The sequence below is a fragment of the Oncorhynchus gorbuscha genome, linkage group LG05, assembly GCF_021184085.1.
Source record: "Oncorhynchus gorbuscha isolate QuinsamMale2020 ecotype Even-year linkage group LG05, OgorEven_v1.0, whole genome shotgun sequence".
Classification (NCBI taxonomy): domain Eukaryota; kingdom Metazoa; phylum Chordata; class Actinopteri; order Salmoniformes; family Salmonidae; genus Oncorhynchus; species Oncorhynchus gorbuscha.
In genome coordinates this window covers 34,047,864-34,063,748 of record NC_060177.1, presented here as the reverse complement: position 1 = coordinate 34,063,748, position 15,885 = coordinate 34,047,864, and the positions used below count along the sequence as shown (strand labels likewise).

The following is a 15,885-nucleotide window of genomic DNA, read 5'->3' as shown; positions in this document are numbered from 1 at the left end:
AATTCAAAAAGTCAGTTTTGACTCTTTCACTATGGAACTGAATTTAATTACAGTAAAAGGCTCGACTTTTTCCTATTTACCAGCTGTCATCTGCACATTCCCAGAACTGAGGACACCATCCCTGACAGTAACTAGTTATAAAAATAACTCCTAATTTACCTGCTCGTTCTTACATTTACAATACCCCAAAGACCTAACCCGTTTTCTTATTTTTTCCTGGGTAACCTTTTAAACAGACTAAGATATTTCCCAGATTTGATGGGGAGAGAAAAGCAGATAACTTTAAAATGAAGTGAGGTAGCTAGGGAGATGAGTTACATGAAGCAATTTCTACGTTTCTCGGCACCGTAGGGAGGAAGAAATGACTCTCTTTCTGTAGCATATAACAATATTTAGTTGAAATGATCTCGACTGAAGTGCTGGCCTAAAATTGGAGCACTTTATATGAATGTTCAGGACCTTGTCTGTTATTTTGCTGCATTCTTTTGAGTGGTGCAGTGTGATGTAAAAGGTCAGCCGTTTTGCATTGGGATAAAGTTATGTAATTTTGGATAGGTCCTGAACTGTGTCTCAGAGCTACAACGATAATGTACTTAGATGGCTGAGTTTCTCCAAAAAAAACAGCATCACTGCTGTCTGTGGGAGGGTATGGTGATGTTTCTCTCCCTGGTCAATGGTTCCTTCTTCTCAGCAGTGTGAAACACACGCACACAAGCATGACTCACACAGACAGTGCTTCAGCCTGTAAGCGGCCGTCCACTCGGAAGTGACGTGACGTCTTCCAACACAGGTTGGTGTAATCCCACGTGCCAACTCGGCGACCTGCGTTGACGGTGCTACCTAATCGAGGGACCTTTTCCGTCCCCTAGCTATCCGAAGGGAGCTGCCAGCTGCTGCTGTGAAGAGCACTGCTTAACTGCTTTCCGCTACAGCAAAGCATCCCTTTTTTTCCCATCCAAGAACATAAAACGATGCTGTCATTTGCATATCTAATGAGAGTCGAAAAGCTAAGCTTCTTAATTAAGGGGGGCGGGGGATATAAATCTAACCAATAACAGCAATGTTTCTAGATGTATTACATGCCTGTACATACATTTCTCTCTGATACCTGTACATGGAATATCCCAATGGAGAGATACGCAAGCCTGGTTTCTATATGAAATCCAGGTGTTGCTGTGTGTTTATTGCTGGATTGGCGTACCTAGTTTAATATTCCTGCTAGCTCGCCACAGGGTACAGATACATGTTTTTAGTGCACTTGTGGCCTACTTTTTTTCAGTAGGACACACTTACAATTTGTTCCCGACAGAGAAAACTCTTAACTCAAGTTGTCCATGACACCTGGTCAAGGACCCAAAAGTCTGTTCTTCCATCATTGAAATGATGCTCCCTCCCGTGACTCATTGTACAGAACATGGGGGTAAAGTCCCCTAGAAGTGTACTGGTTCAATTTATCCTAGAATAACATTCTTTCATTTTACTGGAATTGTGATTCTGATAAATGTATCGTTAGCCTATAGTCACGTCAATAGGTTGATGGGCTGTTCGATAGGCTGTTTGAGAAGGTTTGAATCCTAAGCAACCTGCCTACACATTCTTTGAAGTACAATAGACCAACATAGCTACTGTAGTAGGTCAAAGCTATGTGCTGGAAAACCTTGGAAGAGCATTTAAAACATCGTTTTTGAGTTTAATTGACACACGTAATAATAGTGTGTTTAACTGTTGACCATGTTTGGTGAGAAAGTTACAAAACAAAAATTCCTGTATAATACTCTGTAAATTAGAGTAGGCCACAGCTACGTTTCTACTCAACAGTCCAACATGAAGAACAGCAGCTCCATTGTCTAAAGGGCAATTCAGAATCCAAAGCTGTGGTTTGCCCTGTGGTCCATTGTGACAAATCCATCTGACTTTGCAACCACCATTCGCTTAGACACACAGCCGCGACCGTGCACCTCCCCAACATTTCTAACCGACGTGGAGACGGTTGGGGAAATAGCTTGAGACGTGCAAGAATTTGGAAAAGTATTCAAGGTAACGGTCCAATATTCAAGAACACTTGGTGTGTGGATGCGTGTACATTTCTGGACTCCGATAAGCATTCAATCCTTAAAAATGTGTTGCTTTGCAGTGGTGTCATTTACAAGATCACATTGCATGTTGTACTGGAGAATGAGATGCCTATCTTCTATCTTCTAACTAATTCATTCAGTTGTTCAATATTTAAAAAACAAAAGATGGTTGAAATATGAATTACAAACCCAAGCAGCGCCATCTGGACAACAATAACAATCCATCATAACGAAATGATGCATCAAATTACACTTGCAACAGGTTCCATCTGTAACTTGCGAAATCAATCTCATTCTGATTTGAGTAGGTCAGCTGCGTGGAAAAAAAAGAAAACAATTTGCTCCTTGATTATTGTTGTTTTGTTCTGGCTTCTCCCCTAGCCTGTGGTGTGTATATTAAGGCTCATAGGTAGGCTAATCATACTGTGGAGGAGGTTAAAGCTAAAAACCTACCCCCGTTTAACAGACCGCACAGCATCCATCTCCTAATGAATTTTTACTGCTGCGGCTCCTTTGTCTCTGCACTCTACATAATGCAGAGGTTTCTGCCCGGGCTAAGACCTTGTTACGCAGAATCTCAGAGAATGCATATGGAATGGCGATACAATGGATAGATATACTCATTGCGTCAAGTGCATTGACTTGACTTTGCAGTTAAATATTTTTATAGCACACTTGTGAAGGCGTCAGTAGCAGATTGATTGGCTCAGGTTGGGAAATTGTAACAAATTAAATGAACAGTGGGAATGACTCAATAGGGATAGTTTCTTACGTACCAAAGGTTACTCCCTCACTATAGCGTGTAAGGCCTTTAAAGTGTACTGCAAAATCATTTTCCATTTCCAAGTTTCTCTCAGCAGGCAGTCAGCCTGATATACACCCTCCTCTCTCTCTCACACACACACACACACACGGACGCACGCACGCTCACACACACACACACACACACACACACACACACACACACACACACACACACACACACACACACACACACACACACACACACACACACACACACACACACACACACACACACACACACACACACACACACACACACACACACACACACACTCACAAACAACATATTTTCATGGATGAGTACATCTAATTGCATTGGCCTCTTAGACTAAAGGTAGCCAAATCATTTGCTCTGTGATCCTTTTGCCTTAGAATTAATCTTGAGAAGCAATAGTCTGGCCCAACAATACCACAGTGGTTGCCATTTCTTCCTCTTCTCCTCCTCAATAGGGTTCTGCTTTGAGAGATTGCACCATTCAAGACAGTGGATCTGACTTTATTTATTGTAACTCTCATTGTTGGAGTAGTGTGGTTCTCACTGAGGACATTTTTGGCAGATTTGATTAAAATGGTACTTTCATGGGATGGACTGCAGAGAAAATTGTCCCCAAGAATAGCTAAGTGTATCATATATCATGCATCGAGCCATCTGTTCCTTATATTCAAATGTTATTGCAATATTTAGAATTACAGATTATTCATGTAGGTGTAATTAACAAATTAAATCTTTCTAATGAAAAACTGTCTGTATAAATTGGTAGACTTCTTGCTCAGAATCTAGTAACTACAGTAAGTCATTTCTTAGTGTAGCCTTAAGGTAAAGTGGAATATGCTTTATATATACAGTACCAGTCAAAAGTTTGGAAACACCTACTCATTCAATGGTTTTTCTTTATTTTTACTATTTTATACATTGTATAATAATAGTGAAGACATCAAAACTATGAAATAACGCATATTGAATCATGTAGTAACCAAAAAAAAGTGTTAAACAAATCAAAATATATTTAATATTGTAGATTCTTCAAAGCAGCAACCCTTTGCCCTGATGACAGCTTTGCACACTCTTGGCATTCTCTCAACCAGCTTCATGAGGAATGCTTTTCCAACAGTCTTGAAGGAGTTCCCGCATATGCTGAGCACTTGTTGGCTGCTTTTCCTTCACTCTGCGGTCTAACACATCCCAAACCATCTCAATTGGGTTGAGGTTGAGTGATTGTGGAGGCCAGGTCATCTGATGCAGCACTCCATCACTCTTCTTGGCCGAATAGCCCTTACACAGCCTGGAGGTATGTTTAGGGTCTTTGTCCTGTTGAAAAACAAATGATAATCCAACTAAGTGCAAAGCAGATGGGATGGCACATCACTGCATAATGCTGTGGTAGCCATGCTGGTTGTGCCTTGAATTCTAAATAAATCACTGACAGTTTCACCAGCAAAGTACCCCACACCATCACACCTCTTCCTCCATGCTTCACGGTGGGAACCACACATGCAGAGATCAACCAAAAATCTCAAATTTAAACTCATTAGATTTCCACCAGTCTAATGTCCATTGCTCGTGTTTGTTGGCCCAAACAAGTCTCATCTTATTAACGGTGTCCTTCGGCAGTGGTTTCTTTGCAGCAATTCAACCATGAATGCCTGTTTCACACCGTCTCCTCTGAACAGTTGATGTTGAGATGTGTCTGTTACTTGAACTCTGTGAAGCATTTATTTGGGCTGCAATCTGAGGTGCAGTTAACTTAACTTATCCTCTGCAGCAGAGCCAACTCTGGATCTTCCTTTGCTGTGGCATAGCACTTGATGTTTTTTGCAACTGCACTTGAAGAAACTTTAAAAGTTCTTGAAATTTTCTGGAGTGACTGACCTTCATGTCTTAAAATAATGATGGACTGTCGTTTCTATTTGCTCATTTAATCTGCTCTTGCCATAATATGTACTTGGTCTTTTACCAAATAGGGATATCTTATGTATTTAATTTTTAATTTATTTAACCTTTATTTAACCAGAAAAGCCAGTTGAGAACAAGTTTACAACTGCGACCTGGCCAAGATAAAGCAAATCAGTGCGACACAAACAACAACAATATAACAGTCTATATACAGTGTGTGCAAATGAGGTAAGATAAAGGAGATAAGGCAATAAATAGGCCATAGTGGCGGAAAAATTACAATTTAGCAATTAAACACTGGCGTGATAGATGTGCAGTAGATGCATGTGCAAGTAGAGATACTGGGGTGCAAAGGAGCAAAACATAAATACACTATGGGGATGAGGTAGTTGGATGGGCTATTTACAGATGGGCTACATACAGGTGCAGTGATCTGTGAGCTGCTCTGCTTAAAGTTAGAGTGGGAGATATGAGTCTCCAGCTTCAGTGATTTGGGTATACCACTCCTACCTTGTCACAACACAACTGATTGGCTCAAATGTATTAAGAAGGAAACATATTCCACAAATTAACAAGGCAATTGAAATACATTCCAGGTGACTACCTCATGAAGCTGGTTGAGAGAATGCCAAGAGTGTTCAAGGCTGTCATCAAGGCAAAGGGTGGATACTTTGAAGAATCTAAAATATGTTTTGATTTGTTTGATGTCTTCAGTTTTATTCTACAATGTATAAAATAGTAAAAATCAAGAAAAACCCTTGAATGAGTGGTGTCCAATCTTTTGACTGGTTCTGTATATGATGCCATGTTTTTAGAACTACATCCCCTATGATGGCAACTGTGACTTAATACAGTGAGAAATTGTTACAGTGACCAATGGACATCATATCTGACCTTTTATCTGATCGCGATCTAATCAAATAAGAACATATAGGAAATAGTCATTCTCATTATCTTACCAGTTGTAAACAAGGTTTCAGTCTGATCATACTTGCTCATATGTTGCTTTTCATGTCAGTTTGTGAACCACACACATATAGCCCACATCCAAATTTCTTAGGATGTAAAAAGCAAGTATTTTAGGATGAATTTCACCACACAAATCAGCATATAAGGATTTAAGCTTCCAGGACGAACTGCACAAAGAAACCCTGGCTAATTGAGCCTTGCGATGAGATTCAGATGGGGAACTGCTCTGACATGCTAGACGCCAGCTGACACCCAGCCTTACAGGGTGACAGGGCCCCCTCTCCCTCACACTCCCTCACCCTGCAGAGAGGAGCAGCACATGCCCTCTCCACCACTTGCCCTGACAAGGAGCAAAATCATTAATTCGCCATGTAGGGCTTAACGCTACACTTAAGTGTGGAGCCTGAGGCCGAGGGGAATGAAATATTCCTCATTAGAATGCACTATTGTTCCACCGACTGCTATGAAAGCTCATCTTGAGTATGGAGTGGCATGTTTTCTCCTGAGCTTGACTGTCAAAGCAGCCACATGTGGCAGTGATTGAGGGTACAGTGGGAAGGGGGTCTGATTCCCCTCATTGTGCATTGGGATTCACAATGAAGCAGTGAACTATAACGCAGGCCAATAAGCATGATGTCTGAGTTCTTACATGTAGAGGGGTTTCTAATAAACATAGATACATAGATGCATGATGGGAAGTCCGGATATGTGAGCAGTTTTCATTATCATGCAAGGCTGCTGTTGTGACATTGCTATTGGGTTATTTTCCAGTCGTTAATCTACTTATGCTTATTTAGTGCAGACTTAGTCTTTTTTTATTGAATTTTTGGGTTTAAACTTTATTTAACTCAAAGTGCAGTTTGAGGGTTTGAGTGGTTGAGTGTCTGTACCATATAACGTTATTGTTGCAATTGCGAATGTGGACAGAACAGTTTTAATGAACACAAAACGGTTAAGGTTAAAGGTTAAGGTTGTGGTGAAAAGATCATCCTACGAGAGGGAAAGATGTACCATTTACACTGGACGGTATGCACTGTATCTAAAAACATTCTGGTGAGAATGGGTTTCTCACAGTTTACTGTACATACATACTCTGAGGGGGGGGGGGGGTTGATATTTATTTTTGTTCCATGATTAGAATAATTGATACAATTATACTAAGAAGACTTCGTACCATGTATGGTTCTTCTTTGCTGGCTTTGTATTTTAACACACACACACACACACACACACACACACACACACACACACACACACACACACACACACACACACACACACACACACACACACACACACACACACACACACACACACACACACACACACACACACACACACACACACACACACACACACACACAGCCTCCAAGTAAACCGACATGCATTCATTTGGGCTCATTTAAGGGGTTTCGTAGTGTGTGGACTGTTGTGAAGCTGTTGTGTTAATGAGCCACATCTTTCATGTGAAATGATGGCACAATTAGGAAAACAAAAGTGCAAGGTGTGACAATTTAAGTGAATATGCTTTGTCAGTGTCTGTGAACAGCACCTTTGAGACAGTATATGCATAAAAACGGGTTTATAAAACAATCGTGGAGGCTTTATAGAGGTCTGGATTTCTGTACACACATTTTACCTTGTTACTCTGTCCCCAAACATGGTCTCAAAGGAATACCTCTGGCAAATTTCGGGGCAGAAAATGAAATTGAAGTTGCTGAATAGGATGTTCTGGGGCAAGATCTTTACAAAAATACAAATTAGAAAGAGGACCTCTTCTGGCAATGTTTCAGACCAATGCTGAACATTGTCCAATTTGCAAATATTCTACTTTAAGATCCCCCCTGCAATCCTTAGTTACTTACCTTTGGGATCAAGTTCCTAATATATGGATAGAATAAAACCAGCCATATCCGCTCCTCATTTGAAGAAGAAGAAAAAAAACTCCAACTGTCTCTTACCTTGGAGCTCCAGTTCTCTTATCATCTTATTCCCTATGAATCTCTTTAGTTGTTTTAAACATGAAAAGGGTTGTCTGTACTTGAATCCGCTAATGTTCACACAATGTGTGCTCGCTTGCCAGATGGCAGTGTCAAAGACCTTGACAGGTGACTCTATACATAGGCAGTGATGGGAAAAAGTACTCAAATCTCATACATTAATAGAAAATGACTCAAGTAAGAGTGAAAGTCACCAGGTAAAATACTCCCTGAGTAAAAGTCTGAGAGTGTTTGGTTTTAAAGTAAATGTAACTTCTAAAATATACTTACGTATCAAAAGTTCAAGTAAATGTTAATCAAACCAGATGGCAAGATTTTCTTGTTTTATGAATGTATGGATAGCCAGGAGCACACTCCAACACTCAGACATAATTTACAAACAAAGCATTTGTGTTTCGTGAGTCCGCCAGATCAGATGCATTAGGGATGGCTTGAGATGTGCTCTTGATAATTCTGTGAATTAGACACTTTTCTTGTCTTGCTAAGCATTCAACATTTAAATAGTACATTTGGGTGTCAGATAAAATATATGAAGTAAAAAGTACATATTTTCTTTAGGAACGTAGTGGAGTAAAACTATAAGTTGTCAATAATATAAGTAGTCATGTAAAGTACAGATACCCCAAAAAATGTAGTAGTACTTTAAAGTATTTTTACTTCAGTACTTTACACCACGGATTTATAGGAAATGAAGGTGTTTGAGGTTGTTTTGAAAGAAAAAAAACTCTGGCCATAGAGTGTTATTCGCACTAATGTGTACTGGCATTACTATTTGTATACTGTGCTTCATGATAAGATAATAAGGTAGACATGACCCACTTTCTATAGTGCATCAGTTCACCATAAACTTTGTTCTCAGTGGGCTTCAGTTATCAATATGTACGAAAAAACATTTATGACTACCCCAGTCGCGTCAACATTCATAAAACTCTTATCAATTAACTTAAAAGACTATGCCAGTGATATAAGAATAAATTGTGATGCTTACCAATTCATTCCTTTTTTTCCCAGCTACACACAGATTTGGATGTTGGCAGCACACCAATAAAGTATGTCCTGGCTGGCGAGGGGGCGGGTACCATCTTTGCCATCAACGAGATTACGGGAGATATTCACGCCATGAAGAGACTGGACAGAGAGGAGAAGGCAGAGTACACGCTTACAGCACAAGTCACGAACAGAGACACCGATCAACCCCTGGAACCGCCCTCGGAGTTCATCATAAAGGTGCAGGATATCAACGACAATCCGCCACAGTTCGTTGAAGGCCCCTACCGGGCCTCTGTCCCAGAGACGTCTCAAGTGGGTAAGTCAAGTGAAGGCCTTCAACTTCTCTTTCTGCGGGCATACAAACTCACCTCTACATCATTTGAAAATAGAACCTTTATTTACGTGTAATTGTAGGGTATTTGGGTAACTGTCGTGATATGTAATACCCACATTTCTGTTTTGATAACATTGGTCATCATTGGAATACACACTTTTTGCCTGACTTTTCAATTGCATGTTACCATCATGAATTCCATGTTGTCATATTATTATTTAACCTTCATTTAACTAGGGGAGTCAGTTAAGAACACGTTCTTATTTCCAATGACATCGGAGTAGCAGTGGGTTAACTGCCTTGTTCAGGGTAGAACGACACATTTTGACTTTGTCAGGACGGGGAATCGATCTTGCAACCTTTCGGTTACTAGTCCAATGCTCTAACCACCAGGCTACATGCCGACCCTAATATTAAGTATGGTCTTCAGTGTTGAGTAGTAACAATTCCTGCAAGGGGATAGCATATATGCTTTCAACACGTTTGACATATTCCTTAACAATATTGTATATAACCACTACAAAACCTTTTGTATGTAACAGTATGTTAATATATTCATATGTTTATTTCAGCCAAGCATTCAAATTAGCGGTGCCTGATCACACATTTCAAATATAGCACACAAAGTTAGCAGTACCTGAAAATAAATCGGCTCATGTATTTCGAGGGTCTCAGTACTGACCTTGGAATGGTTACCTAACTGTGAGTATTTTGTAGAAAATCAGAAACAAGTGGGAGAGCGGGATGCATCTCTTCATCTTTTTGACATGCTGCCTTCAGAAAGAGGCATATAGTGGTGTGGTTATTTGTTGGGTACTGTTGTTCCCTATCATGATGATGACATGAGTCAGATATGATTTTACTATGACTGCAAACACATATTGCAGCCACCAACATTGCAGTTTTCTCTTAGTGTGTTGTTCTCAATTGAAATGCTCATTGTATTTATCCAAGGGTTTTGACAGTGAAGTGAAGGGAATTGTTAGTAGTGGGTTGAAAAGCAAAGTGCTAGTTGACTGCAGAGACTGGGATTTGGCAAAGGGAATGCAATATAAAAATTGAAGTTGGTGGCTTTTGTGATTGTTGCTTTGTCACTGCTGATTAATTAAACATTCACCAATGTTCTCTTGTTAGCTTGAAAGGCTTTTTGAAAGGACTTGTTTTGGTCTTGTTAAGTTTTTATGTGTTGTGGCGTTATCAAAAGCTCTGGACATAAAGACACAAACAAACATTGGAGTCTTTTTTCATCTCCCGTCTCATATTCATAAATCATTTGTGTTTCATTTCTATCACACTAAAATAAGATTTCATACAAAACTCACTCATACTCTATTTTCTAATTGTGCTTTAAAATTCCAATAACGTCTACTGCGAAAACAGAGGAAAATAAACTCTTATGAACATAGACTGTTGGATTTCTGACAAAAACATGTAACTCAAAACTATTAAAAAGGGCTGGAAGTAAATTCAAAAACCGGAAGCTGTTATATGGAGCTTTTTAACAAACAAAGGTGAGCTTTTAACATGTTTGGGCTGACATGCCTCTCGTAGTACACAATGAAACACAGGCTTGACAATGCCTCAGTGTGTCATCACTACCTTGGCAGGCAGTTACCGCTAGAAAAAAATATATGTGACATGTGCTTGTAAGGGCTTCATGTTTCCAGTGTGCAGGTGAGCACAAAGGTTAATAGAACATGCCTGAGAATGCCTTGTTCTTTCTGAAGGTGAGCTGGATAAGAAACATGGCTTTGTTCACTTCATGTTATGTCATTTATGGAAAAACAAATCAAATAAAGCCATTTACAGTTTGGGTTTTGTTTATTGGTGTACTGACATTGTCAAGCCCTGATCTGTTTCACCTGTCTTGGTGATTGTCTCCACCCACCTCCAGGTGTCTCCTGTTTTCCCCATTAGTCCCCGGTGTATTTATCCCCGTGTTCCCTGTCTCTCTGTGCCAGTTTGTCTTGTTTTGCCAAGTCAACCAGCGTTTCTCCTAGCTCCTATTTTTCCCAGTTTGTGTTTTTCTTAGCCCTCTTGGTTTTGACCCTTGTCTGTTCTGACGCCGAATCCATCTGACTAAACACTCTGCCTGTTCTGACTTCGAGCCTGCCTATCCCCTTGTACTGTTTGGACTCGGACCTGTTCACTGAACCCCTGTCTGTCCTGACCTCGAGCCTGCCTATCCCCTTGTACTGTTTGGACTCGGACCTGTTCACTGAACCCCTGTCTGTCCTGACCTCGAGCCTACCTATCCCCTGGTACTGTTTGAACTCTGACCTGGCTTATGAACTCTGTCCACGACCTGCCTTTTGCCTACCCTTTTGGTGTAATAAATATCGGCGCTCAAGCCTCCTGTGTCTGCATTTTGGTCTCGCCTTGTGCCCTTATAAACATTCTCCATTGAAGACGATAGAGTGCAGAGTACATGTCATGACATTTATTTTACTTACTTCCTTGGTGATGTGCATTCAACCTACAGGAGATGTTCCTCTTATCTTACTCTGATCTCATTCCCTGACTGTAACACTTAATGTTCTCATTCTAGGAGGACATTAGAGCATTAAACATTTTTTTCTTCAACATTATCTCAAATGGGAAGTTGTTGGGGTGTTTGTCATATTAATATGGCTTACATCTTCATATTAACCTTTGAGTGTGGGCAAATAAACAATCAAACAAGCACCAAATATCCTGTTAAAGGTTTTATATGATTATATATTAATATTTAATACACTATACTCATCCATTCATTTCTTGATACTGGACAGCTGAAAATGCTGTATCTATATTCACAATATTTATATATTTAAAGTGGTCTTAAATTCTAAATGAGTTTGTTACAAGGGGAATTATGTATCATTTGCACGGATTGGACAAATCTCACTGGATTACTGGATCCGTTCTCTTGTTAATGGGGTCTTTGACTTTAAGGCCAAGACAAGCAAGCAAATTCCCTCACTAGGTCCTCCAACCATATGCCGGAATTATAGAGCTCCCTGCCTTCTGGAGCTAACAAGGGGATTGTGATGTAGTTTAAATTACAGAGTCTGCTTAAAGTGACGATTCAGGTAATGAGAATCAGGTCGTCCGACCCTCCTCTCTACCAGAGAAAGGGTGTGAATGACAATAATTGCTACACAGAGAAATAAACTTGGAAAGTTGTTTTGCCTTCTCAAACTCCAACGTGAGGCCTCGGGAGCCTTGCCTGAGCCTGCTTCATTATCAAGGCGATTAATAAAGCTGGTGGAGAGACAGATGGCATGTCGCTCCTCAGCCCTCCTCTCCTCGCAGCGCGGCCGCTCTCAACCCCCCCTGTAAAATGAGCCTGTGTACAGAAGCACCAGGCGTGCAAACGTGTCAGGATCTGCTAAATTGGAGCGCAGACATAAAATTGAAGTGACATTAATAGATTACCTGGAGTTCATTTGCATTTTGAGAGTTATTATGAACATCGGTAACAGGACTAACAGGCACGGTCTGTGGCTCTAATGATATTTTTGATTATGCACTGATCAATGATGGCAGCTTGGGAAATAAGTAAAGAGTTGTCATCATTGATTTTGACTTGATCAAGGAGAAGACGTATGGAAATGAGTGCTACATGCAGACATCCATTGGGCTTCCAATCATACAGTATACGTACATTAGACCCCTCATTTTAATATTAGCACACCTTCATAAATTAAACGTAAATTAAACATGTACAGAGTGAAACATAACACGTTTTTTACAAAAAAGCAAAGGGACGCAGGTGAACTCAGATATGGGCCACATTAGTCACCTGTGAGATGATCTTACACACAATACTTCAACACATTACAGGACAGCTGGACTATTTTTGATACCCTTCCACGCTCCATTTAGGCCATGGTCTTCAACTGTAACAACTTGGTGGAGAACGTTGGTACAGGGCTTCTGTTTGGTGCGACTCGCCTCTCCGATTCAGGACTCTAGGTTCTGGCAGATGGGCAGGGAGGCAGGAGGTTGGGGGCCTTTAACACTGTCTGCAGCTGGACCATCGCAGAGTCACATCTGCCGTGCAGGCCAGGCACGGTGCTGTAGAAGGCCAATGGCCTCAGCTGAGGCAGGGGTCAGGCCTGTGAACCTGGTGTGACTCTCTCAGCCCAGCCAGCCCTTTCGGTGCTGCTAAATAGGGACAGGACAGGAGTCCAAGGCAGAGGAGACTTCACAGACAAGCTGGGCCTAGCTGTAAATAACTTGCTCCTTCTATTTCACCTCATTCTGCATTTGGAGAGTCCTCTCTCTCTCTCTCTCTCTCTCTCTCTCTCTCTCTCTCTCTCGCTATTTCTCCCTCTATATGGGTGCCTATGCTTATATACAAATCTAGATTCGTCTTTCGATAAAGCTTTTTGATATGGCTTGTTGGATGATAGAAAACAATTTCAAGTTTTGGCAATGTGTTGTTTTGTCAGACAAACAGTGTGAATATGCTGAGACAACGGGCGTGTCTGGACTGGTTCTGCCATCATTCAATTTAATCAATCACCTAGCTGACGCATCTGTCGGGTTGTACCAAAATAATGAAAGTGCGCACGCACACACACACACACACACACACACACACACACACACACACACACACACACACACACACACACACACACACACACACACACACACACACACACACACACACACACACACACACACACACACACACACACACACACACACACACACACACACACACACACACACACACACACACACACACTGACTCACACATTACTTATTCATCACATGTTATTTATTATCCGGCGTAACTCTGAATTATGCATGTAATATGATCAGTCTCTGGTCCTTCAAAGCCTCCTGAGGCATTTATTCTTCGTAGGATACAGTATGTAGGCTTTCTATGTAGCATGCACTCTGTGGCACACATAACATACCTAGCTGTGCATTAACACAATTGTACCCTGCAGTTCCAAGGTTGCTGGTGCCTGTCATTTGTCCTGCCACCCTGTGTGGCTGAGCCTGAACTCTCCCTCTCTAATACCTCAGCTTGGTCTTCCTTGAAGAGAGAACAAAAACTACAGGCTCCCAGGTAACGATGCCCTTCAATATGTTCTACATAAGATTGGCTCTTACGGATGAATGGTAAAGAGCTCAATGAAACGAAGGACAAAACCCCCGACTGGCTCTTTTCAAAAGTCACCCTTTTCGTGGCGGCCATGAAGCCCACAAAAAATGAAGAGATAAGAGGCAATGTGATAAAAGACAGGGAAATGAATGAGCTGAAGTGTGTTTTTGTCTGGGCAGCTCTTGTGGTGAGAGGAAGGTACATAAACACCCAAGGCCAGTGCTAATGAGTCTGGGCAGCATTGTGTCGGCTGGAGTGATGCGACTGATCCCCTTTGACAGGGTAACCAGTACAATGCTGGACACTGACATTATCCCTTTCATGATGGAGACGGGAGGGATGGAGAGCATCCCGAGAGTGGAACATGCTATATGTGGTACTACAAGCCTAATAAAGGCCCAGTGTATAGCTGCCAACATACGATTTACATTGATATTACCTTTATATCACGTTTCGGGGAAGATCCAAATGCAGACAAGTAACAAAAGTTGATTACGAGAACAGGGGGCAGGCAAAATGACAGGTCAAGGGCAGGCAGAGGTCAGTATCCAGATCAGAGTCCATTAGGTATAAAACAGCAGGCATTCTCTGGGTCAGGGCAGGGAGAGGTCAATAATCAAGTGTGGTGTGACAAGGTAAAGAACAACAGGCAGGCTCAGGGCAGGTAGAATGGTCAAAACAGGAACTAGAAAAAGACAGCAGCAAGGGGAAAGCTGCTGGTATGCTTGACAAACAAAATAAATAGGCAACAGACAGAGAACTCAGGTATAAATACACTGGGGATAATGGGGAAGATGGGCGACACCTGGAGGGGGGTGGAGACAACACAAAGACAGGTGAAACAGATCAGGGTGTTACACTTTATGTTGCCTGGTTCAGTTCTCACATGTAAAAACACAGTGAGGTGCTCATGTCACCTTCCTAATATATATATTTTTTGATGTGTTAATTAACATTATGGACATTTGCATGGAATAGATGACTATGTAAGAATGCAGTTTTATATGAGCGAAGTGTTATAAAGCATATTATGAATTAGGCCTGGGTGATATACCGTTTGTACCGTATACCGTCCGGGGAATTTTGAAATCCTGTTGGTATGATTTAAAACCGTATATATCTTGGTTACAGCAGAGACATTCAATCCCCTACTGCAGATATTCCCAAACTGGGGTACGTGTAATGCCGTCGGGGGTACGCCAAATAAAAATGTGATTTCAAACAGTCCATTTAGATTTTCCAACAGGGCTATACATTTGGGTGATGTTTTTTTCTCTCACCTGAGTAGCCTCGTTTCACTGCCAAAAATAAAATTAAACCATCTAGTGTTCAGTGAAATAACAACACAATGTCAAATGCCTAGTCAAATAATTAACATGCAATCACATTAATCGTTACTCTCTCGCGGGAATTTAGCTAACACTCAGTATGTAGCTAAACGTAGCTGCTGCTCATTCTGTTTGCTCGAAAATTGATAAATGGTTTATAAAAGGTAGGCCTGCGTCCATAGAGACACGTACCAGCTCTACTGGTAGTTCTGATACTACCAGCAGTACTACACCTGCACTGTTTCATGACGCATCAGTGACATGGCAGGAGATGTTTTGAAACTATTTCTGCTTTGCATACAAGCCAGTGAATTCTATGCGTTACAGCTGGATGAGTCAACAGATGTGACGGGCCTGGCACAGCTCCTGGTATAGGTCCGTGACGTT

At 41.2% G+C, this 15,885-nt stretch overlaps 1 protein-coding gene across 1 annotated transcript in view; it reads left to right on the top strand.

Annotated features, from left to right (window-relative positions):
• Nucleotides 1-15,885, top strand: part of LOC124035091 (cadherin-8-like) — a 92,317-nt gene that overhangs the window by 33,720 nt on the left and 42,712 nt on the right. The window contains exon 3 of the mRNA XM_046348508.1: nucleotides 8,754-9,048. Within this exon, the coding sequence (XP_046204464.1) occupies nucleotides 8,754-9,048 (295 nt within the window). The remainder of the gene's footprint in view (nucleotides 1-8,753; nucleotides 9,049-15,885) is intronic.